Source organism: Macrobrachium nipponense, chromosome 4 (assembly GCF_015104395.2).
Source record: "Macrobrachium nipponense isolate FS-2020 chromosome 4, ASM1510439v2, whole genome shotgun sequence".
Classification (NCBI taxonomy): domain Eukaryota; kingdom Metazoa; phylum Arthropoda; class Malacostraca; order Decapoda; family Palaemonidae; genus Macrobrachium; species Macrobrachium nipponense.
This window is the reverse complement of record NC_061100.1, coordinates 124412138-124439228: the sequence shown is the minus strand read 5'-3', so window position 1 is coordinate 124439228 and position 27091 is coordinate 124412138. Positions and strand designations below refer to the sequence as shown.

Genomic DNA, 27091 nt, shown 5'->3' with positions numbered 1-27091 from the left:
GAAAATGTTGATGTCCATGGAACTTCAGTCCTAAATAAAAATAAAGAAGCACAGGCTACGATAAAAAAAAACCGGCTTGGAAAGGAAAAGGGGAGTTAAGCAAAACTGGTCTCCCAAGGTGGTAGAAGAAAGTCTGGTATTTTGCTGGGGTACGATCTTGGTCGATGACCAAGCATCCACTCTGTATATGCATGAGTTACCAGATGCCACAGAATCCTTGTTTTACAATCTTTGATTGTTTTTACCGGTTTCCAGCTAGCGCTGGAAGATTATCCTATTGTTAAGACCGAAGGTTTGTTAGTTATGAAAAATACAAATTGATTAAAAAATTTGTCTGATTTCTCTATATCTCCAAGTCCTTCATTGGTAGTTTTCCTTATTCAGTCTATTCCTTTCTGCCTTCCTCTCCCTTTTCAGTGTAGGAAAAGCGAATTGAGAAAAGGATGTAAACCTGTTTGTGTGAATTTTATTTGGGAACCTTTCCAGGTCCCCCATATTGTGCAGTCATTTTTGCATTTCTTTGTAAAAGGTTAGGTGACTGTTGTGCCCTTGCCCACCTGTAGCCTGAGCGTAGGACTACGCTACAACAATTGGAAGAGTCTGGTGTCAGGAAACTGGGTTGGTTCAGGGGGCGATGTGGTTCTGTGCCCTCAGTCAATTGCCACTTGTTTTTCACACTAAGTGTCATTTAATGCATTGGTAGGAAGATCGTTTTGGTAAACGTAAATCTTTGCACCATATGTGACTTCTGTTGTCATCAGCATTTATTTAGAAATGTTGTTAGCACTGATAGGACTGATGATAAAGACTGGTATTAATAAAAATGTGTCTATAGTAAGCTGTACAGTAATGCCCCAAACTTACGTGATTTGAGTTGCGTGAATTCACAATAGCATGAAGTTTTCATTGGAACATAACTAATTATCATACCCTGAGATCTTCAAAATAGCTCAAACATTTGTGAATCCTCCAGAAACACTGCAAAACTAAGCAAAAGTGTTATGTTTAATTTAGTATGTAGATTTATAAGTTTTAAAGCTTATATGTGTAAAATCTTACAAATGTATCATTTTTTGTACATGCATAAACATGCTACATAGGTAATTACAGCACATACAGTTAGTGTATATACTTTTAGATGTGATACCCATTCACAAAGTTGATGCACTGCACTTTTCAAAGATGATATCCCTTCAGAAACTTTGTTTAATTTCTGAAGTACGTATTGGTATACTACAATTATTATGGATATTTTGTGTATGCAGGCAGTCCCTGGTTATCAGTTGGGTGCTGATAAGCAAGAATCACCATTAACCAAAACCAGAAGTCTGGGCATTATGGCAGCATAAATCACCAATTGTTCATATATGAAACAAACCTTCGGTCTTAACATTAGGATAAATACTCAGCGCCAGCTGGAAACCGATAAAGTTTAAAATAATTGTGTACGCAAGGGACTATTGGCATCTGTGCTTGGTCACAAGACATGTGGAGCCACCCACATAACCCACTTTAACTCGTGACCTCATTAGTTATTTTCTTACCGCCTTTAAGAGAGGACATGCTTTGACTCCGTCTTTAAGCCGGTTTAGTTTGCCCCCTGTTGTTTTGAATTTGTTGTTGGGAATTCCCGGGCATGTGAACTTGAAGCCTTCTCATGCTTCGAGACTTCCTGGATATCACAAGAAGCAGATAAACGCCCGATATTTTCTTCAACGATTTTGACGTCTAGGTACTCTTCGTGTAGTAAGTCGTAGGTGGAAAAACTCTTAAGGTACAGTTAATTCGTTGCCTGTGCTTTGGAATATCACATCTTCATATGGATTGCCTGTAAATCCAAAGATTGGGTGTATCAGGATGTGCTTTGGGAAGTAATTATGACTAATTGTGCTCCTTTCCCTGCGGGGAGAGGTGTGCAATGCCATCTTGTTTTCGTTCCAGATACGTGGGTAGAGATGATGCAGGTGTGCGGTTGGCGTTAGGGTTATCAGGAGAACCAACCCAAGAAGGACAGTTGGTTTGCTATATAACGTCGAGCTCCATCCAGGGTACCATGTGATGGATGTCCCTTTTATCCTGATATGCACTGAATGGCGGTTGGATGCGTCGCCATCTGTAAAGAAGCAGATGGTGCAACACGGCAGCCTTTAATGTCAGGTTGCTATGACTATGAGAATAACAACAACTGCCTTGCACTTCTGGTAGGGTGCTGGCTTCGCATTCGAGATGCTCAATGGCGTCATATACATGGCACCCGCCATGACGTCACTTCACAGCTGCGGCCTACACGGAGACATTCTTCTATTTTCACGTCGAGGTACAAGAGTACTTTACAACTATGCTTTCGGATTTGGAGATTTTTAATGCACATTGTTTTTGAGAGAAATTACTAGTGTTAGGAGATATAACAGTTCACATAATGGAAAAGATGCAAGTCTTTCCTCTGTATCCTTCCGCTTAGGCGCTAACAAGCTTAGGTGACTAGCTTTGAGCCTTTAATGCCAGTGCGTTCTCCTGCCAATCCTGGAGGAATAGGGACTTCGTAGCTGCTCCTCGAGCCAAGAGGAGAAGTTTCTTCTCCATCTTTGAGCCAGGACTGTTACATCCCTATTATATGAAAGCACAAGAAGTAGTTGTAATTGTCGAACAAGTGAATGACGGAAGCTTAGTCTAGTGTGGCTGTGAAGAGTTGGAGTAGGCTAGAATCAGGGACTTCGTGACTGATTCTCGTGCCATGAGGAGAAGAATAATTTCTTCTTCATCTTCGATCCAGGACTGTCACATCCTTATAAAGTAGCAATGCCACAGCAGGTTGGGTCTCTTGATCTTGGCTACAAGAGTACCATCAACAGCCTCACGCTTCCATCAAGCGAGATGACGTCATAGTCAAAACTGCTTTCAAAATGGCGGTAGTCATGACGTCACAGCCTACGGCTGCCAACCTCTCGTCGTCTTCGATGGGATCATTATACGTATTACGCTTTCATTTCAGGAGCACACACTTAAGGAGAGATATGAGTTTTCTCGTAGGATAAGTGGCTGTGCCGTTGTGTGCTCCAGTTATGTTTGAAATAAGAAAGCTTAAGCAGTACTTTAGCTCAGTCAACTTTAGACGGTTGCCGTTTAGGTTGTCAACAGCCCAATGGTAGCCTAGGTTGTGATAACCATGTCGGCTGTAGAGCTATAACGGACGTAGAGCTGTAATGGCCGTAGATCCATGACGCCCATGAGAGCTATGAAGGGCTTTGGAAGCATGACAACCATCAGGGCTATAATAGGTATGAGTACTATGAAGCCCACGAGGAAATGAAGATCATATGAATATGACGATCATAAATAATGTGATGGTCGTAAGGAATACGATGGCCAGAAAGATCAGGACAGTCATAGGAGGCAACTTTGTAAACAGTGCCGGTATACGAATAGTTCGTAAGGGCGCATTTTTGCCAACTTAGACGGTCGTAGGTGGCAACTGTGTAAACAGTGACGAGCGTTGGAATCGTTCGTAAGGGCGCAGTGTTGCCAATTTAGATGAACTTGATACATACGCCGATGCTTTTACAAACTTTTTCCATGGACTCTAGATGTCAGAGTAATGCAATATGATAAAATTGCTCTTGATATTTGTATATAGGATTGCAAATAGATATGTTCTCAAATCCTACTGACTATTCGAGATCGAGCCATCTGTGGCCATCAGAGATCAAAGATCCCGTGGCCGTAGGGTCAGATGGCCATGGCGCACCTGGACGTTTGTCAGAGGATAGGAGTGAGCTAACGTCTCCTGTGGCTGAACACAGTACGTTAGAACCGGAGGAAGGAGAAACCTAAGATTTTCTGGCTTTGTATGCGGAGGTGATTGATTTGATTCGTCAATTCAATAACCTTTCGGGGAGCACAGAGACCCCTACCAGTATGCTTCCCCCGGGGATTGACATGGTGTTTGGATTGAAAAAGGATACAGTCATGTGGAGTCCGTTTTACAAAATGTACGGATTGCTGGAAGGCTATGGATTCTTCTTAGTAATCATATAAACCCTGAATGGTGGGAATTAACATACTTTGGGTTGACCCCAGAAAACTTCAAACCTTTATAGGTAAGAAGAATTCCCATGTTTCATATACTTTTTGGTATAATCTGGTTTGTTCCTATAAGAATATTGACCAAACGCTTCAACTCTTACACAAGTAGTTAAAGTTAATCGAAAGCTTGGTTCTTTAGAAGTAAAGTACTGTAGAACCATTTTTTTTAATGAAACCGAAAGGAGGAAGTGAACTTCTTTCTTTCGCCACTTAAAGTAGACAAGCCTAAGTAGGGCACTTGTAACCTAAGATGCTATAGCCAAGCTAATTGAGTCATGCCTTTTAGCCTAACAAGTGGTTAAATTCGTAGCCTATTCCAGCCAGTCCGAGTCTACTGCTACTATCTTAGTTAATCTGAGCAGTAGTTCTTAGCTTAGACTGTCCGATGTAACTGGTTTGGGCATGCATGTGCTGACTTGGACTAGCTAATGGTTGCGGTTTAGTTTTCGAACCTGCATTTACTATCTTATATTAGTCTGAGTGGTACAATTCTTAGCTTAGCCTAACTCATAGGTTAGATGGTTGCAACATACATGTCGTACATGTCAACTTAGCCTGTCAGTGGGTTGATGACTTAGCATGGTCTGGCTACTTGAACATGCCTTTACTATCTTAGGTTGGGCGAATTAGTAAGGTTATAAGTATAGCCGAGCATAGACTAGTGCCTAGGCTACCCATTCGAAACACTTTTACCACCTCAGCCTAGAAGGTTGTGGTTGTAGCCTAGCATGTATAGCCCAAACTTTCTTGAACGACTGTACCCTAACCTAAGTCATTTAGTTTCTAGATTAAGCTAGTCTATACTAGCCTAGACTAATTAAGAGTACATCTCTGATGGACTTAACCTACCCAAGTGATGGAGGAGTTAGCCTAGCCTAATTGGTGGAAGAGTTAACCTAGCCTAACCTAACCAAGCCAGGATCAACCTGGTCTTGCCAACTTAAAATAAGTTAGTCAATTCTTAATTGACTATACTTACTTAGACTAGTCCAAGTGGTTGTTGGCTAGATTAACATATATTGAAGTCATGAACCTAACATAGATTTGTTCGGCTACGATATACAAACCAGGTTCTGGCTTGGCCTCTCGTCCGCGAGAGGTACCGAGTGTACGGTCGCCCACGGGTGGCCGTGCAGCCAAGAACCAGACGCCAGAGCTCGCTCGGCGCCAGGATAAAGGCACGGAGCGGAAGGTTGGTGAGAGCCGCTCTGGTGACTCTCGCCAGGCCAGAGGCCGTTCTCGCAGCGACCAGCCGGTCACCCAGGTTGACGTGAAGGTCCTAGACCGGCCACGGGCTGAGGCTAGGAAGAGGTCCTCCGTGACAGTGGTCTCTGCAGGTCTCCTGACCGCCGCTCCCACCGGTACCGGACGGATAGGGGGACCAGCAGCAGCTCCTCTGACGCACGGGACCGGGGCTGCTGTTATCGGTCCAGCCACTCGTTCCGGGGGAGCGGCGTGACCAGGCCTGCAGCTCAATCGCCTGCATTCCTCCAAGCACACCGGTTCTGCCAGTGAGCGAGGGGGGAGCATCAGTTCTTCCTCTCCTGCACCTTCAACTTCCTCGGGCTACACCGGGAAGGGCGTGGCACCAAGGAGTGATCGTCCCCTCGCGATCCTGTCACGACGCCGTACGTGCCAGGCACGGTCTTAGGATCGACCAGGTCTTACGCGCAAGTGACAGGAGGAGACCGAGAGGTGTCTGTCGCCGTTCCTCCTTCTGAAGGAGGAGGATCTCGGGAGTCGCTCTTGCTGGAGGGACTTGACGGTCCTACTCCTCAAGATGCTGTCACTCCAGAGATCCAGAGGAACTTTGCTGAGGTTATTGCACTGATTCATCAGCACAACGACCTTGGGGAAGGATCGCTGCTCCCACCTTCCGAGCCCACGTCCCAGCTCGAGTCGTTTGGGGTCTGAAGAAGGAACCCAAACCGACGGTGGGTCTGCCGTGATCAGAGCTGGCCGACTCTTGTGCTAGACCATTTGGAGTCTCTCGTCTCCGGACAAGAGGGTTCGCTAAAGTCTGGCAGGTCGTCTAAGCTACTTCCTCCTCCTCTACTGCGACAGCGGCGTTTCTACGTGCCATCCGAGGATCCAATGCCGCCCAAACAGGTGAACCCGTAGCTAGCCAGGCTAACTCCAGGAGTGTCTCTGCAGTAGCTCCTGTCAGAGAACCTCTGGTTCTCGCAGCAAGAGGCACTAGGCCTGGAATCCACCGCTATGGCGCCTTTCCAGGCAGTCTCCTGGTTAGACCTGTGGTCCCTCACAGTGTCTAAAGTTGCAGCCACCTCCGGGAATATTTCTCCTGAAGGGGACTCGGCGTTCAGGAGACTTTGCCAGTCTGGAGGTAGGGCTATTTCCTACCTTTCCCACCAGACGGTAAACCTGTGGGCCAAACTGGTACTCCGTAGTAGGGACGCAGTCCTTACCCGAGTATCCAGGGTGGCCGGGCGTGAGGTGGCACTTGTACTTCGCAACGGACCTATTCGGATCTTCCCAGGAGAGATGGTGGAAGCTGCGGTAGAAAGGCGGCACACTGATGACGATGACAGTGACCGCTTAGTACACCAGGCAGTCTCGAAGGCTTCTGGGCAGCCTCGAGTAACTGTGGCCAAGCCCAAGAGTTTGGCTAGCGCTTCCTTGGGTGCTAAGACGGTTACCCTGTCTAAGCCCCGAGGGAAGACTCTGCCTTCAACTTCTGCCAGGGGAGGTCTGTTACGGCCTCTGAGGGAGGTCCGCTTCAGGTTCGATATGAAATAAATTAAAAAAAAAATATTTCAACACCAACAGTTGAAACTGGGGATACGAATATAGAAAGAAACACTAACACAACAAAGGTTTATTTACAAGCTTACTAACAAAGGTAAATGGAGAATGGTATCTCCTATTTACATAAAAAGATAGAATCTTACAGTGAGGCAATTCAAGTACTTGCTAGTCAATTTGGCAATTCGAAGCGATGGCTTCTCAAAAGGAAAACGGTGATTGCAGACGTCCTCTTGACTCTGTATTGCAGAACTAGTCTACTTGTAAGGCAGGAACTCCCCAAAACCTCTAGCAGGACCTTTTCTTCTCTGAAGTCTGATCGACGTCGAGATAATACAAGATAATTCGTCCACTCCTGAAGACGACTAGACCAGTATCCAACCAACTCTCGAACAACTTTTTTTCTGATCCTTTGTCGGTTCCTTCATCTCTAGTCTCTCTCTGACGATCTCTGCTGCTGACCTCTCACTGATATTCTGACCAGTGGCTCTTACTGAGGATATCTCTCTGTGACTAACAGGTGTCTCTCTTCTACGATCTCTCGTGCTGCTGCTACGACCGTCGTATTTATACGGCACTCTGGGGACGGAGCCTGCGGCGAGTGTCACAGACTCGCGAGATTTCCAGAACTTCCTCTGTGAATCTAGACGAGGTATTGCATCAGAAATTGCGGCGTTTCGCCCGACGATTCCAGAACAGCCACGAGAACAGGTGCCTCCAACACGGGCACGAAAGCCTCCTTACTGCCGAACTTCTCGAAAATGTGTTTTCCTTTCCTTTAACTTCCTTTGCTATGAAGCAATTACCATCACCACCCCCCCCCCCGCACACCCCCCCCCCCCCCCCCACCCCCCCCCCCCCCCCCCCCCCCCAAAGAGAGAGAAAAATGAAATCAACTGATTTTATTTTTTTCTAAAGAGAAGCAAGAATTAAACAGCTCGGAAACAATTCTACATAAAGTTTTAATGCTTCTTCATTCACTCAACCACTCGTGCCAAAACAGAAAACGGTCATTAGGCCACTTATTCTGAGAAAAATCTCTAAGAGGCTACTAGCTATAACATTACCCTTCTCTTACTTTTTCCATTTTCTGAACTCTGATTAAAACTTATAAATACTAAAACACCTCTTGTGTTTTTCTCAAAACTAATTTCTCTTTCAGACACAATTACCAAGGGCACAGGCGGCGGCCAAGGTACAGGGTGTTCCTTATAATTCTGAAGCCAATTTACATTTATTGCCTTTGCTCTACTCTTACCCACATTAATTCTATAATGTATATTTCCCCTCTTCTCTAAAATTGAAAAAGGACCTTCAAACTTACAAGATAAAAAGGGACTCTCTCTCGAGACTAGTACTAAAACTTTATTTCTTACACACAAACTTCTCTCTTTTGCTCTAAGATCAAGTTTCCCTTTAATTTCCCCTTGACTTCGTCTCATGTTTTCTTTCGCTTAAGTGCCAAGCGCTTCCGTTTTCCGCTAGATGCCAAACATCTCATAGATTGTTTTTATAATACTCAAGATTAGTTGTGCAATCATCTCTACCCTTACTTCTAGGCAAAGTTCCAAACATATTTATAAATACATTCTCAAAAGATTCGCCTACTGAAGGAATATTACACAACGGAACTCTGGGAATTACTTGAATCGGTTTCCCTGCAGTATGATATTCATGACAGTTTAAAGCATACCTCTTCACGTCATTTTTCATCTTAGGCCAAAAGTACGCCCTACTAATACACTTGAAAGTTTTATTCACTCCCAAATGTCCTTGCTGCTCATGTGCCAACTTCAAAACTAGCTCACGAAGCTTCCTAGGAACCACTAATTGTTCGGTAATTTCCCCTTTATTACCTGACTTCGGTCGAACATAACGACACAAAACTTCGTCCTTTAAACAAAAAGTTTCCTTAACACATCATCGAGATCATCATCCAGCTCACATTAAAAAATTCGGGTTAGTGTCTCTTCCTCTCTCTGCAACTTGACTAGCTCATCCTTATCCAAAAGTTAGAGCCCAATTCATCACCGTAACTAGTACTAGATACTGGTACATTTACTACGTTACTCTCGACAAGCTACGCCTTCCCCTTGGCTATCACTGTCAACATCAATAGAGTCCGGTCTCTCAGCCACACTCATGCCAAGATCAACCTCGCTACCTCTATCACACTCGTTCGAATCCATGAACTTACGTTCGAATCCATGAACTCACTCACGTTCGAATCCACGAACTCACTCTCGTTTGAATCCACGAACTTACTCACATTCGAATCCACGAACTTACTCACGTTCGAATCCACTAACTTACTCACGTTCGAATCCACGAACTCACTCTTGTTCGAATCCAGGAACAAATTATGACCGTAGTCTATGTCTGTATCTAAACCCGACCTAGTTACTACCATTTCAGGCACTGGAATATTCCTCACAACAGGATTCACATTCTTGGATAAAGCTAAGTCATTACCGACAATAATTTCAACGCCTTCAACGGGCAAACTGTCCACAACGGCAAGTTTTACTTCTCCTGACACTACCTGACTTTCTAAATTCAACTTCAACAAAGGACAAAGAACACAAGTGTTAGGAAATCCACCTAACATGACTTTCTCTTCTATATTGATTTCTGCCCTGTTCGGCACACACACACTTCTAACCAGTGAGACAGCGGCTCCTGTGTCTCGAAGCAAGACCACTTCTCTCGAATCTACTCCTCCAAGAGAGGAAACTACGCCTTCCGACAGAAATTCACCAAAAATTTTCCTAGTTTCTCTCATCACATCATTCCTACTTGACGAAAGATTAACTAGAGATACTGGTTTCTTACTGTCCTTCCTTTCTACTGCACAATTTCTCACTGAATGCCCTTTCCCATTACATCAGAAACAAGTTAATTCTGAGTCACTAGATGCCATTTTACTCTTACAAACCTTAGACGTATGACCAGGTTTTCCGCATGTATAACAGGAATAGTCACTTTTACTCTCATTGCTATTACTAGGACTGAAACCTTTACTATTTTGTACTCTACCAGACGAAGAATCATTTCGTTTCTTACTAACACTCAAATTATGAGTTAGACTGTATTCGTCAGCTAGCCTAATTCCTCCTGCAAAAGATACTTCTCGCCTATCCTCTATATAAAGCTTAATCTCAGGAGATACGTTATCTTTGAAGTTTTCTAACAACACTAAGTTCTTCAAACTATGAAAATCCTCAACTTTAGCAGAAGTTAACCAATCAAAAAACAGCCTATCTATCTTCTTACCGTATTCTACATACGTAATATTTTCATCCTTTCTCAAATTTCTAAATTTCTTACTGTATGCCTCCGGTACTAACCTATAAGCGCTAAGAACAGTTTCTTTCACAATATCGTAATTATTACATTCCTCCTTAGACATGCAACTATACACAGTAAGTGCCCTACCACTCAAAACTGATTGCAAATATAAAGTCCACGTTTCTTTAAGAGAACCTACCCATTCCATTAACTTCTCAAAACACATGAAATATGTCGTAACATCTTCCTCATCAAACTTTGGTACTAATTTTAGCACTGTACTCATACCTAACCTATCAGTTTTGTTTTCGTTATTGTCTGACTGACTGTTACGAGTACTTTCCCTTAACCCTCTTACGCCGACTGGACGTATTTTACGTCGACTTACAAAATTTTTTTTTAAATTCGTGGAAAAATACTTATAGGCCTATCAGCCTAAAACTTTTGAATCACGCACCTTGGGGGATGCTGGGAGTTCACGGATCAAGGTGTTATTTTGTTTACAATCGTTACGCAGGCGCGCAAGCGCGAATTTCTTTCTTGCCGCACTAAAAAGTATCTCTGACACATCTTGGAAATTATTTCGTCACTTTGACATAATTTTTGTACCATTGTAAATTAGCCGTTACATGAAGTATTATATATGAAAATGTGCGCATTTTTATGTAGAATACAACAATAAAATACTCATGATGGTAGCTTTTATCAGTTTTGAGATATTTTCATATAAATAACGATAATTGCCAAAATTTCAACCTTCGGTCAACTTTGACTCTACCGAAATGGTCGAAAAATGCAATTGTAAGCTAAAACTCTTATATTTTAGTAATACTCAATCATTTACCTTAATTTTGCAACTAATTGGAAGTCTCTAGCACAATATTTCGATTTATGGTGAATTTATGAAAAAACTTTCCTTACGTCCGCGCGGTAACTTCCGAAAAAAATCATACATGCGATTGTGGTAATGTTTGCACCATTTTAAAATTAGCCGTTATATAAAGTTTTATATATGGAAATGTGCACAATTTCATGCACAATACAACTAAAAACAACCCATGGTTGTAGCTTTTATCAGTTTTGAGATATTTTCATATAAATAACGATAATTGCCAAATTTTCAACCTTCGGTCAACTTTGACTCTACCAAAATGGTCGAAAAACGCAATTGTAAGCTAAAACGCTTATATTCTAGTAATATTCAAGCATTTACCTTCATTTTGCAACAAATTGGAAGTCTGTAGCACAATATTTCGATTTATGGTGAATTTATGAAAAAAATAACATTTTCTTTACGTCCGCTCGGTAACTCTTCCGAAAAAATCATACGTGCGATTGTGGTAATGTGTGCACCATTTTAAATTAGCCGTTACATAAAGTTTTATATATGAAAATGTGTGCAATTTCATGTAGAATACAACAAAAAATAATTGAAGGTTGTAACTTTTCTCATTTTTGAAATATTTGCAAATAAATTACGATAAATAGAAAAAAAAGCCACGTTCGGTCAACTTTGACGCTACCGAAATGGTCGAAAAACGCAATTGTAAGCTAAAACTCTTACAGTCTAGTAATATTCAGTCATTTATGTTCATCTGGAAACAAATTCGAAGTCTCTAGCACAATATTTAGATTTATGGTAAATTTAAAAAAAAATCTTTCCTTCCCTCTGCGTGCGGATTCTCCGCCACAAATCTCCGAAATGCGTACGTCCCATTCTTGGAATATTTGCTCCGTTTCATATTAGGCATTTCATAGAGTTTTATATATGAAAATGTGTGCAATTTCATGTAGAATAAAACGAAAAATATTTGAAGGTTGTAGCTTTTCTTATTTCCGAAATAATTGCATATAAAAAATATATATAAAAAAATTCGACATTTGGTCAACTTTAACTCGTCAGATATGGTCGAAAACTGCAATTGTAAGCTAATACTCTTACAGTATAGTAATATTCAATCATTTGTCTTCATTTTGAAAGAAATTGGAAGTCTCTAGGACAATATTTAGATTTATGGTGAATTTTTGAAAAAAATATTTGTTTACGTCCGCGCGTTACGAATTCATGCATTATTTTGTGATAATATTTTCTCTGTGTTGCTTTTATCGTTTTACAATGAGTTATATACCAAAATGATTGCAATTTAGTGTACATTACAACGAAAAAAAAGTAACTTGTTACCTTTAAGCGTTTTGCACACAGCGCGATTTGAATACAATTATATATGAAATTTCGTTTTTGCGCTATCATATATCGCATTATTTATATATGATAATGATAATTTTTTTCATTTCTGATGGTTGCATACTAAACTTCAGGCAATGACAAAAAAAGGAGCCAAAAATGAACTCTTAATCTTGAAGCTGTGATTTTTTGAAAAAAATATTTTTTCCGCTTCCGCGCTCACTCTGAAACACCTCCGGCACACGGGAGACAATTTTTTTTTTACCGCTTCGGCGTAAGAGGGTTAATCGAACAATTTCCAACTCATCCATACGTTCTTTCTCTCTCTCTTCCTGCTGCAATACCAACATTTATCTCTCTTGCTGCATTTTCATTACTTTCTCTCTCTTGCTGCATCTTCATTGCTTCTCTCTCTTGCTGCATCTTCATTGCTTCTCTCTCTTGCTGCATTTGCATTGCTTCTCTCTCTTCCTGCATTTTCATTACTTCTCTCTCAGCCGCTCTTTCATCTCTCTCATACTTTTCTCTTTCTTTCTTCTCAACATACTCACGGAGATCATTTCCCTCCAGACCTAGTGGCCTACCTGACTCAATAAACTCTTTCACCATCTCACTCATCCTGTTCTTTTCTTTGTATATTCTCCGTTTCAAACTGTTAAAGTGTTGATAGCCTAAGCAAGGTCGCCACAATGTTACGGCCTCTGAGGGAGGTCCGCTTCAGGTTCGATATGAAATAAATAAAAAAAAATTATTTCAACACCAACAGTTGAAGCTGGGGATACGAATATAGAAAGAAACACTAACACAACAAAGGTTTATTTACAAGCTTACTAACAAAGGTAAATGGAGAATGGTATCTCCTATTTACATAAAAAGATAGAATCTTACACTGCATGAACTGGGGGAACAGTGAGGCAATTCAAATACTTGCTAGTCAATTTGGCAATTCGAAGCGATGGCTTCTCAAAAGGAAAACGGTGATTGCAGACGTCCTCTTGACTCCGTATTGCAGAAACTAGTCTACTTGTAAGGCAGGAACTCCCCAAAACCTCTAGCAAGACCTTTTCTTCTCTGAAGTCTGCTCGACGTCGAGATAACACGAGATAATTCGTCCACTCCTGAAGACGACTAGACCAGTATCCAGCTAACTCTCGAACAACTTTTTTTCTGATCCTTCATCAGTTCCTTCATCTCTAGTCTCTCTCTGACGATCTCTGCTGCTGATCTCTCACTGATATTCTGACCAGTGGCTCTTACTGAGGATATCTCTCTGTGACTAACAGGTGTGTCTCTTCTACGATCTCTCCTGCTGCTGCTACGACCGTCGTATTTATACGGCACTCTGGGGGTGGAGCCTGCGGCGAGCGTCACAGACTCGCGAGATTTCCAGAACTTCCTCTGTGAATCTAGACGAGGTATTGCTTCAGAAATCGCGGCGTTTCTCCCGACACATTGGTGCGTGTTGCGCTCCACAACACGCCAGACGATTCCAGAACAGGCGCCTCCAACACGGGCACGAAAGCCTCCTTACTGCCGAACTTCTCGAAAGTGCGTTTATCTTTCCTTTAACTTCCTTTGCTATGAAGCAATTACCATCACAAGGTCGTCATCGGCCCCCCTCCCAACCCTCCTTCTCACGAGGAGGGGCAGGGAAGAAGTCAAAGAGAGGTGGGAAACGTTAGGGATGGCGTTCCCCCGCACCTGCTACCGGAAGTGGGGGGGTGCCTGGCGAGCCATTGGGCAACATAGCATCGCTATGGTGCTGAGACCTGGATAGTAGACGTCCTTCGGGAGGGATATCTACTACCCTTCGAATCTCGGCCACCCCTCACCTCCGACCCAGTCCATCTTCAAACCTACGTCCTGGGAACATCAAAGGACGTAGCTCTTCGACAGGAGACCAAGACCATGCTGAGCAAAGGAGCTGTAGAGATCGTCAGGGATCAATCACCGGGCTTCTACAGCCACCTTTTCCTGGTGGAGAAGTCTTCGGGGGGCTGGCGCCCAGTGATAGATCTCTCTCCTTTGAACTGGTTTGTTTGCCAGACTCGGTTCACAATGGAGACAGCACGTTCCGTCCTCGACTCCATCAGGGAGAAAGATTTCATGCTTTCAGTGGATTTGAAGGACGCATATTTCCTGATACCCGTCCATCAATCCTCCAGGAATTACCTCCGCTTCATCCTCGACGGGACGGTGTACCAATTCAGGGCACTTTGCTTTGGTCTATCAACCGCCCCACAGTTGTTCACGCGAGTGTTCACTCTGGTGTCTGCTTGGGCCCACACTGGTTAGTTCTGGCGAGCTCCCGCTCGCAGTTGCTACGGGACAGGGATCGACTCCTGGAGTTCTGCCGCGATTTGGGGATCGTGGTGAACTTCGAGAAGTCTGATCTCAAACCCAAGCAGAGGATGAAGTACCTGGGTATGCTGATCGACACAGTAGCAGGGCGAGTCTTCCCCGCAGACTCATAGATCAGCAGATTCAGGGAGGCAACCAACCGGTTCCTGTATCGGCAGGAACAGTCCGCTCAGCAATGGCAAGTCGTGATCGGCCACCTTTCGTCACTCAAGAAGTTAGTCCCTCACGGGCGTCTTCACCTGTGGTCTTTCCAGTGGAGACTAAAGGAGAGTTGGTCACAGGCAGAGGACCCACCGTACTTCTCCGTGTCCCTCACAGAGGCGGTAAGGCAGGACCTAGACTGGTGGCTAGACAACAGGAACCTCTTAAGAGGAGTGCCTCTTCGCACTCCTGGGACCATCACGACAAGCACCTTCACATCAATGTCCTGGAGCTCAAGGCAGCGTTTCTCACTCTCCAAGAGTTCCGGGACCGCTTGATGGGACACTCAGTGGTGTTGATGTGCGACAACACCACGGTAGTGGCATATGTCAACAAACAGGGGGGCCTAGTGTCTCTCCCGTTGCACCAGTTGACGCTGCAGGTGCACGAGTGGGCCGTGGCTCACTCGATAGAGCTGTCAGCCCGCTACATTCCAGTCAAGAGGAATGTAGTAGCAGACAAGCTCAGCCGTCGGGATCAGGTGATAGGGACTGAATGGTCTCTTCACCAGGACGTGGCGGAAAGGCTCTTCAACCTGTGGGGGCGTCCAGTAGTGGATCTGTTCGCCACAACAGAAAACTTCAGGTTTTCTTTTCAGCTGTGCCAGACCCATGGGCAGCTGCAGAGGATCCTCTTCAACATCCTTGGGACAACCTCTTTGCCTACGCCTTTTCCCTGTTCAGCCTGATTCGTAAGGTGATCAGCTGAGTGCTGGCCACCCCGAACCTCAGGATGATCCTGTTGGCTCCCAAATGGCCCCAGGCCATTTGGTATCTGGACCTGCTGGCTCTGCTTGCAGAAGCACTGAGTGAGACTCCTTGGCACAACCTTCTCGCCCAGCCACACGTAGAACGGTACCACTGAGCAGTCCAGTCTCTACATCTTCACGGCTGGATGTTATCCACCATCTCTTGCGAACGAGAGGCTTTTCTTGCAGCGCAGCAACAGAGATGGCTGGACACGTCAGACAGTCCTCCGCAGCTGTGTACTAGGGGAAGTGGGCCGTCTTCTGTGGTTGGTGTTGTAGACGGGGTCTATCTCCTCTCAGAGCCACTCTCTGTCCCCACAGTCAAAGGATGTAGAGCTGCCCTGGCACTAGTCCTGAAACTGAGGGGAGTGGATATCTCGGAACTCGTTCAAGATCTCCTTGCTAATGAGGAGCTTTGAAAGGTCTTTCCCACCCAGGGAACTCAGGCCCCTGAGTGGGATGTGACTCTCGTCCTTAGGAGTTTGACTCGAAGACCCTTCGAGCAACTCTGAGAGTCGTCAGACAGGGATCTGACCCTCAAGACCCTCTTCTTGCTGGCCCTGGCATCGGCGAAGAGAGTAGGGGAACTTCATGGTCTGTCCTTCAGTGTTAAACATTCCAGGGGATGGGGATCTGTGATGCTCGATTTCGTCCCGAACTTCGTAGCTAAGACTCAGAATCCATCGATCCCTGACGACAGGTTCGAGTCTTTCACAATCCCCTCCCTATTGGACTTCACCAACAATGATTCGGATGAGATGCTGCTATGTCCTGTGAGGGCGCTACGACCCTATCTGAAGAGAACTCGGCACCTCAGGCCTGAGTGTCGACGCCTCTTCGTTAGCACTGGGGTGACCAAGAAAGAAGTATCCAAGAACACGCTTTCTTTTTGGCTGTGTGAGGTGATCAGGAGGGCGTACAAAGCTGATGGTAGTGACGACATCCGTACACTCCGCACGAGAGGCCACGAAGTCAGGAGCATTGGTCCTTCCCTTGCGTTCCGCAAGAACTTCTCCGTGGTGCAGGTCCTGAAGGCATGGGTCCTGGCCAACCAGACCACCTTCACGTCCTTCTACCTTCGGGATATTGCCCACAGGTCCTTGGATACATTTTCCTTGGGACCCGTGGTGGCTGCTCAACACGTTGTGTAGCTAACCCAGCCCCTAGCAGGCAGAACAGCATCGATTCCTGGTGTGACTGTAGAATGGATGAGTGAATGAGAGTGTGACTGGCTCCTCTTCCACATCTTTTTCTCCCCTCTACCTGTGGGCAGAGGGACACGGTCATCACCCTGCTGGAAAGGATGGGATGCAGGTAAGCTACTTGACCGAGCCCCATCCTATCCCTTTCATTAGGGATAGGAGTGAATATCCACCACTTCCCCCAACAAGGGGGGAGAAGTGGAAGCTAACAAGAGACAAACCCATAACTTTATGTTGCCTCTTGCAACAGGAACAAGTTCTTGCTTGCTAGTTTTAAGAGATACGCTTGCCTCTCTCTTATTACTTGGGTCCAGAGGTCTGACCATTGATCCTGTGGTACATACCCCGATCAATTGGGCAGAGGCTAGGATACCTCCCTCGCTCTTACGACCAGGGAGGCAATCCAAGGTTGGGCGAACACCAGTCTGTTCTCAAAGACTCAGATTCCTCCCACCAAGAAGTGTCTTCCTATTGTAAAAGGACCGATGGTTTGTATATCGTACCGGAACAAATGACAATTTGTCGAAAATTGCCTTTTTCCTAACTATACAAACCTGAGGTCCTTTTACATAGAGTCCCACCTCATGCCACCCCTCACTCTGCGTTTTTCTCCTGGGCTTAAAGCAAAAGTGATTCTTCACCTCCCAGTCGCGCTGCGCGCGCACTGTCGGACAAGCAGTTAACTACCGAACTCCCTTGTTCGAAGCTTACGACCATCCCAGCTGCAGCTAGTTACCTTCCTATTGTAAAAGGACCTCAGGTTTGTATAGTTAGGAAAAATGCAATTTTTAACAAATTATCATTTTTCGAGCATTTTTAGAACCTCATCATATCTGGAAGGGGAAGGTGAGGAGTTTCCCAATCTTCAAGAGTGAGGTGGGGTGAAGTGACGTTGGGTACAATTCTGGGCTAGGTTACTCAAGAATAGCACCATGGTGGTTTCTGGCAATGAAGGATTTCCCTTTGGAAGGTAGCATTTTGAACATATGCCCTTGTATTGTAACAGATTACCACATAGGGTGTTTCGCGGTTGGAAAGTAACATTACGTAAAAAAAAAAAAAAATTAGCCATGTTCTGTTAACAGATTAATTCCTTGGACAGGAGGATAATTAGGATGTGTCTGAATAGAATATATTATCATAGGACCCTGGGGTTTTCCTATGATATCATCTGTATAATTGGAGAAGTTGAGTGTATCTTAGTTATTACAGGAACACTGAGCTGATTTTTTACGTGGCTAGAACCAATTGGTCATCTAGCAGTGGGACCTGCAGCTTATTGTGGGATCCAAACCGCACTATATCGATAAATTAATTTCTATCACCAGAAATAAGTTTCTCTGATTCCGCGTTGGTCGAGCCGGGAGTCGGACCTCGGACCACCGGTTTGGCAGATGAGGGCATAAACCACACGTCCAGAGAGGAACTCGTATAATGGAAAAACCATGTAAGAGCTGTCTCAGGGGTTTCACCATTCGAGGAGCCTGAGGATTCCATTTTGGATACTGGGAACAGCCTGGAGGTTACACAAACTCTATGTTCTACCTGTTCCTCCATGTCCCAAACGGAAGAAGGGGTTCCAGTAATTAGGGACCCAAGATGAGTGACTGATAAAGTTAATCTTAGCACAATCATCGCTACCAGGTTTGTGTGGGGAAGAGGCACCACCGATAGGTATAATTAATATCTCAAGGTCTGGAGTTTGCCCAGTATCCATTTTCGAACTAATAGTTTTAAGATTTTGGGTGTAGAGTGTCACCTCGAATGTAACACGACTCCAAAGGTCTTCGGCTCACATAAACAGAATGACTCCTTGGCCGTGACTGCCTGTATAGAGGAGGTTTCTGACCATTAAAGGCATTCTGTCAGTAGACAATGATCTTGTGGAGAGGGTGTCAGAACAGAGGGAAGTCTCTCGGTAATTACATGTATGGTGATACACATTGGACTGGTGATTGGGCATGTGAATATTACTTCACACTGAGTAATCTTCAGATGAATAAGGAGCAGTGAACTGGCTGAGGCACATAAGAACTCCGATCTGATAAGTGGAAACATACTCTGTATCAGAGTAGACTTGATGGATTACCACCAGGCACATAAATCATTCACGTTACAGAAAACTGACCGTGGATGGTGGTCTTCCTCTGACCTTGGTAGAGTGGGAGTACTCAATAACCAGGTTTTTGACATAGACTCAAAAGTAGTTAGGAACAACAGTTCCAATTTGCCCCAGAATCCAGGAAAATGAGTCAATGCAGCACAGGTCATGATGACAGATACATTTCTTAGTCATGATCAGTACAGTGAGTATGCATAAGAGACCTTCAGGAGGGCCGGCTTTGACTTGTTCTGTGGTTATAGAAAGAACTACGTCACCTAGAACATAAAGAGGGTAGGTGTAAAGGAACAGCCCAAACAGAGGCGATCGGTCAAGCCTACTCCTTGTTGTCAAGTTGTACCAATGGGGTCATGCAGAAGAGGAGGTCATCAAGGAATACATGCCTTCTGGCAATTAAGAACATATCCGTTAAAATGGTCGTGATGGTTGGTCTGTGACTGTACTGAAACTCAAATTGAGCAATGTTAAGGTGGTGTCTGTCTGTTCATTGAAATTTGAGAGTAGGTTCATTGTTATGACAAACCACTTTCAATTTCCTGTATAGAAATAAGGTTGCCCAGAGGTCCTTGGACACAATTTCCTTGGGTCTTTTGGTGGCTGCTCAACAAATGGTGTAACTCATCCAGTACCCCTGGCAGGTCAGTTGTTATCTTGTCTTAGATGATGGTATGAATGTGAAATGGAGGAGATAACTGGCCTCTTTCCTTTTCAAATATCTGTCTCCTTCTTTACTTTGGGCAGTAAGAAGAGAGTACCGTCATAAGCTGGAACGGACAGGGTACAGGTGAGTGAAGTAGCCATACTGTTAGGGTTAGTATCAGTAAGATACCTATTAGTAGCAGGACATTCCTCTCTTTAGCAAGGGGGAGAGGAATGATAACAAACCTACTTGAGTAGATGAATTGGTTTGTTAGAACAGATCTTCTTATCATCCTCAAACGCAATAAACTATGACATTGTGTAGAACACAGAAGTCTGACTCGATGATATTCATATATGTCTTAGATTCTGAAATAATGGTCAGTTGTTTCGTAGAATTCTGGTATTCAGAAAACTGATCAAAGGTGGCAAACTCCCAGTTGGTCAATAGTACTTACCTCCCACCAAAAGTAAGTCTTTCCTAATGTTAAGACCGAAGGTTTGTTTCGTATATGAACAAATGACAAATTTTTGACCAATCTGTATTTTTCATAACTTACAAACCTGAGGTCCTAACATACAAAGGCCCACCTCTAACCACCCCTCTATCAACTAACCTGGGTTGGAAGAATAACTAATGGGGTCACGAGTTGAAGTCGGGTATGTGGGTGGCTCCACATGTCTTGTGGCCAAGCACAGCTGCCAATAGTCCCTTGCGTACACAATTATATTAAACTTTACCGGTTTCCAGCTGGCACTGAGTATTTATCCTAATGTTAAGACCTCAGGTTTGTAAGTTATGAAAAATACAAATTGGTTAAAAAATTTGTCATTTTATGACGCTAGACAAGTACCCTAAAACCAGATCGCCATTAACCGAGTTCCTCCAATAATCTGGGACTGTCTGTACTATTTATGTTTTTGAAAATATGATGTACAAAGGCAGTAAGTAATTTGCAGTGTTTGTCACTAAAACCACATGATCGCGAGATGACGTTGTTCAGTCTTGCTTGGATGATAAAATGAATTCGTTAATGTACAGACCGTCTTCAGTTATTGGCGGACACAGTTAATGGCGATCTAGTTTTCTGGCCTAGCGCCATAAAATAGACAATTTATAGTGCCTTAAGAGGCCGAGTTTCAGTTATTGGCACCATAAGGTGGTGATAATAGAGTTATGGCACCATAGCATACCTAACAGAGGCACCATTCAGAGAGTTGGGTTAATGGTGTTTTTCGCTTATCAGCACCTCGGCACCCCGACGAGAATGGAACCCTAAAAAATGTACTAGTAAAACATACCTGAGCCATTACTAAGAGTTGTTGTTCTGTGAAAATTACTTTCTGAACCTCGTAGAAAAGTGCCGGTGCAATCTGTATGTACTATGTTACATGTAATTACAGCACATACAGTTATTGTACTTTCACAAGATGTGATCCCATTCACACTTTTTAAAGATGATACCCCTCCAGAGTTTTACCTTACATGATCTGGAGATGATGCCGATCAGTCAGGCTGGTTTGATGATAAGAATTTGTTAACGAACTAAAATATATCCTAGATGTAATTAAGAGTTGTATTATGTCGTTCTGTGAAAATTACACTCACTTTGTTAATCTGAAAGAACAATGCTGTGCAGTCATATTCATCGTACTGTACAGCTAATTCATCATCACATTCAAATCAACATTCATCACTGTTGAGTGCCCATACTTTGTGATATTTTTATTTACAGTCCAATGCATTTTTAATGTGCATAAACTATTTACATACATTCTCTCTCTCTCTCTCTCTCTCTCTCTCTCTCTCTCTCTCTCTCTCTCTCTCTCTCTCTCTCTCTCTCTCTCTCTTTCATTTGTAGTTAGCCCCTCGCACTAGTACATACATGATTTAAAATTGATTGAATTTTACCTTGACCTTCTGCGAACAGTATGTACTTAAATATATATTTTCTCTATTTTATTGAATTGTGTATCTTCATTATGACTGACTTACAAAGTTTACCAAGTGGCGCAAAGAAAACGTCTTTTACTCTATGAGGGAAAAAGAAAATGGCATCTCTTGTATTAGGGGTAACATTAGTATACGAATGTACATAGTATGTAGTTACTACGTATAACTATTTTACGTCAACTATTTTATTTCTTTTTTAAGGATAATGTTTTAACTTCTAAATGGAATTACAATAACTTTGATTTCATTTAAAGTTAGCTTAATAGTTAGGGAGCATGATTAGGGTCATATTTAGTGTTCAAACTCTAGAAGTAAGCATTTATTAGCATTTTTAGAGACTGTGCCCTAAGTTACGTGAAACTTCCCCTTGTACTAAGGGCCTGGAACCTAACCTCATGAAAGTTCGGGGTGTTACTGTATGTCAGTATGGAGACCAGTAAATAGTCTTCACTATACAAAATATATTATAAGTCGAAGTATGTTCTTGTGTTAATATAGATTGAAGTTTGTGGAAACTACTAATGAAATATGTTATGTTAACCCTTAAACGCCGACTGGACGTATTTTACGTCGACATTTTTTGTCTCTCGGGTGCCGACTGGACGTATTTTACGTTGACATACAAAAGTTTATTTAAAAATTTGCAGAAAAATACTTTTAGGCCTACCAGCCGAAAACTCTTGAATCATGCGCCTTGGGGGATGCTGGGAGTTCACGGATCAAGGTGTTGTTTTGTTTACAATCGTTACGCAGGCACGCAAGCACGAATTTCATTCTTGCCGCACTAAAAAGTATCTGTGACACATCTCGGAAATTATTTTGTCACTGACATAATTTTTGTACCATTTTAATTTAGCCGTTACATGGAGTATTATATATGAAAATGTGCGCATTTTTATATAGAATACAACAAAAAAAAACTCATGATTGTAGCTTTTATCAGTTTTGAGATATTTTCATATAAATAACAATAAGTGCCAAAATTTCAACCTTTGGTCCACTTTGACTCTACTGAAATGGTCGAAAAACGCAATTGTAAGCTAAAACTCTTATATTTTAGTAATATTCAATCATTTACCTTAATTTTGCAACTAATTGGAAGTCTCTAGCACAATATTTCGATTTATGGTGAATTTATAAAAAAAACTTTTTCCTTACGTCCGCGCGGTAACTCTTCCGAAAAAAATCATACATGCGATTGTGGTAATGTTTGCACCATTTTAAAATGAGGCGTTACATAAAGTTTTATATATGTAAATGTGCGTAATTTCATGCACAATACAACTAAAAGCAACCCATGGTTGTAGCTTTTATCAATTTTGAAATATTTTCATATAAAAAATTATGTGACAAATTTTCAACCTTCGGTCAACTTTGACTACCGAAATGGTCGAAAAACGCAATTGTAAGCTAAAACGCTTATATTCTAGTAATATTCAATCATTTACCTTCATTTTGCAACAAATTGGAAGTCTGTAGCACAATATTTCGATTTATGGTGAATTTATGAAAAAAATAACATTTTCTTTACGTCCGCGCGGTAAGTCTTCCGAAATAATCATACGTGCGATTGTGGTAATGTTTGCACCATTTTAAATTAGCCGTTACATAAAGTTTTATACATGAAAATGTGCGCAATTTTGTGTAGAATACAACTAAAAATAATTGAAGGTTGTAGCTTTTCTCATTTTCGAAATATTTGCATATAAATCACGATAAATAGAAAAAAACCACGTTCGGTCAACTTTGACTCTACCGAAATGGTCGAAAAACGCAATTGCAAGTTAAAACTCTTACAGTCTAGTAATATTCAGTCATTTATCTTAATCATGAAACAAATTCGAAGTCTCTAGCAAAATATTTAGATTTATGGTGAATTTAAAAAAAAAAAAAACTTTCCTTCCCTCCGTGCGCGGATTCTCCGCCCATTCTCGGAATATTTGCTCCATTTCATATTGGGCATTTCATAGAGTTTTATATATGAAAATGTGCGCAATTTCATGTAGAATAAAACGAAAAATATTTGAAGGTTGTAGCTTTTCTAATTTCCGAAATAATTGCATATAAAAAAATACATTAAAAAATTCGACATTCGGTCAACTTTCACTCGTCAGATATTGTCAAAAACTGCAATTGTAAGCTAATACTCTTACAGTATAGTAATATTCACTCATTTGTCTTCATTTTGAAAGAAATTGGAAGTCTCTAGGACAATATTTAGATTTATGGTGAATTTTTGAAAAAAAAAAAAAATGTGTTTACGTCCGCACGTTACGAATTCATGCATTATTTAGTGATAATATTTTCTCTGTGTTGCTTTTATCATTTTACAATGTGTTATATACCAAAATGATTGCAATTTAGTGTACATTACAACGAAAAAAAAAGTAACTTGTTACCTTTAACCGTTTTGCGCACAGTGAGATTTGAATACAATTATATATGAAATTTTGTTTTTGCGCTATCATTTATCACATTATTTATATATGATAATGATAATGTTTTTCATTTCTGATGGTTGCATACTAAACTTCAGCCAATGAGAAAAAAAGGAGCTAAAAATGAACTCTTAATCTTGAAAACTAAGCGCGCTGTGATTTTTTGAAAAAAATATTTTTTCCGCTTCCACGCTCACTCCGAAACACCTCTTCGGCGTTTAAGGGTTAATTTGTTTCTTAGTTTCATTCATGCAAGTAAGGTTGCCTTAATGATTCCCAGTACTGTATATTTTAATATTGAAATTAAATTTTTTTTCAGTGTCTTTGCTGGTGGTCCCATTCCCTACCCAAAACGTGAGTTCTTGTCTGATGAAGAACAGGACGACAAATCGGAAAATAAGGTGAGATACCCATTCAGGTTATATATTCTGCAGCTACTGGGATTAAAATTCCAATGGCCCTGCTGTTTGAAAAACCATTGTGTTTCTTAAGGCTCAGTTGACCATCTCTGAATTTTTTATTATTCAGACGTGTAAGTAACAGTAATTTTTTGTTTATTTCACATAAGTTAACTGTTAGGTCTTTTGCATAACTTGCCTAGTTTATTACAAGGGTATGTGTTTTATTGCTTACTTGCATTCAGTTGCTTTAAGGCACATTGTTTACACAAGGCTGCATTCAGTAGAAGATGGAATTTTTTTTGTACAATATACAACCTGTCATTCTTAATGTTGTTGGGTGATTGAGTATACTGCACATTATTATGGCCATTGTAGAAGACGTTTTTATTTACTGCTGATCTGATTAGTTTTTCTAAATGATTTTATGAATGATATACATTTTCAATTATGTAATTTTCCTTACAGATTGCAAGTTTAGTTGCAGTGGAAAAAGTACATACTATACACAGATATTTGTGTACAATATTAATACATTTGCAAACCATTGCCTGTTGTATGAGAGTATCTTTTAGCACAAGCTAAAAACTGATTGAAATTTGGTAACAAGGTGGTTTAACAGGTGGAGATAGGGCATACTTGAAGCAGTAACCCATATTTACAGACTATCATATTCACTATTGTGACTGCATTAGGGAACTGCTGCACTGATTACCTTATGTGATAAGAAGTTGAATGCCATTGTTTGCTGAGACATGGCTGCCTTTGTAGGCTCTTTATTTCTCTGGTAATGACTTTGCTTCTATAGTTATTTGCTGTTGTAGAATTTCCTATTATAGACTTCTCATTGCTAGAAATTTATTGTCTGAGATTTGCCAGGGATGTAGGTGCTTCTGAAGAAGAGTTTCATAGTCATTCTGTGACTTACACACTTATACTAATAGTATTGATTTTCAGGTCTCCCTAAGACTGTTTATTAACATGGGAGTTCCTGCGAGAGCTTGGCCTGCCAAGCAATCTCTGTCGTGGCCTACCTAATTTAACGTGACAGAGGAAGAAAGCCATCACAATATTGTGGGGTAGTTACTGATGGTTACTGTGATCTCAGCCTTGTTGCCTGCTTTATTGGAAAAGGATTTTATGGTTGCAGTAATCCAGTATTCCACTCCCAGTTGATGACTTTGGAGGCTTCTCCCTCATCCTCTCGTTTATAACAAAGTGGAGAGGTACGAAGTAAAATTTTGTTTGGCACCCAGTTCTGGGTTGTACTAGGATCAAATTACTTTCTGACATGGGAATCTGGGAGTCTCCTAGGGGAGACATGGTTCTCTGAATGAATCCTCGTTTAAGTAACACCTTGTCTTAGAAGGGGCACTCAGGCCCAGGGCCCTACTAACATGGGCTAACTATTTTGCCAAACCAGTAGGAGAATCAGGAGCCAATGACCTCCTTTGCTTGCAAGGCAACCAGGATCATGGCAATTTTGTGTTGGTTCTCAATTTCAGTCATTTGAAGGGGACTAACGTCCCACCTACGAGCCAGTCTCTTACATTAAAGGTGATGGTGTGTATTCCTATATGAACAAAGCATATTTTGAATAAATTTTGTATGTTTACTAGGTAGTCAAAACAGAACTTTTATATTTAGTGCCAGCTCAACTACCCTGTTGAGTCCCTGTTGCCATAGGAAAAATGAGTGCAATTGGTGAAGAGTACCACCCATCTACACCTGCTAACCACCTTGTTACTAAGTTTTTCTGGTTTCCAGCTTCCACTGAAAGATATACCCAAATAAACGGCTCTGGTTTGCATTCCTTGGAAAAATATAAATGAATTTACACACACACACACACACACACACACACACACACACACACACACACACACACACACACACACACACACACACACAGAGTGGACCCCCACTTATCGTGCTTCATGTTTTCACTCTTCACCTTATCGAGGATTTTTGTGGAACATATCGCACTATTACACAGGAACTTTCACCAATTCGCAAATATTTCCATAAAGCAATATTCACTAATTACTGTATTTTCATTTTATTTTCATGACTAAATTTTTATGATGCAAAATTATTTACTAATTTTCAAATATTAATAGTAATGAAAACACAGCAAAATATATGTAAAATGTTTTATACATATTAAATAAATCTTTAATACAAATCATAAGGTGTTAAGCTCATCTTGTGGCCCCAGAATGAGCTTAACAGGATATCTCTCTCTCTCTCTCTCTCTCTCTCTCTCTCTCTCTCTCTCTCTCTCTCTCTCTCTCTCTCTCTCTAAGGGTTAATGTAAAATGAATTTGAAATTATTTTACTGCAAAGTATTTATGGATAGTAGAGCATTTTGTACAATATCTAAAATATTTGCTATTTTTATAATTTTATTTTCCAGTCTGCTTTTATCTAAATGCAAAAAGCCATAATTATAGAATGGAAAACATACAAAAGGAATGACGAAGTAATGTCATGGTTATCCATAAAACTATATCGTACAAAACAAACTTACATGCATAAAAAATCAATCACTCTCTTATCTCAATGTGTGAGAGAGAGAGAGAGAGAGAGAGAGAGAGAGAGAGAGAGAGAGAGAGAGAGAGAGAGAGAGAGAGATGAAAAATATTTAATATATTAGTAAGAGGAATTTTTTTTACTAATGGAAAAGGAAAACGGGATGACTTCATTACT

The 27091-nt window shown here is 41.8% G+C and overlaps 1 protein-coding gene across 5 annotated transcripts in view; it reads left to right on the top strand.

The window, feature by feature from the left end:
- LOC135211126 (cyclin-dependent kinase 8-like) overlaps nt 1–27091 on the top strand; it is a 268054-nt gene that overhangs the window by 119400 nt on the left and 121563 nt on the right. For all 5 annotated transcript variants that reach the window (XM_064244242.1, XM_064244244.1, XM_064244243.1 and 2 more), the window contains exon 10: nt 24304–24385. In XM_064244242.1, coding sequence (XP_064100312.1) covers nt 24304–24385 — 82 coding nt within the window. The remainder of the gene's footprint in view (nt 1–24303; nt 24386–27091) is intronic.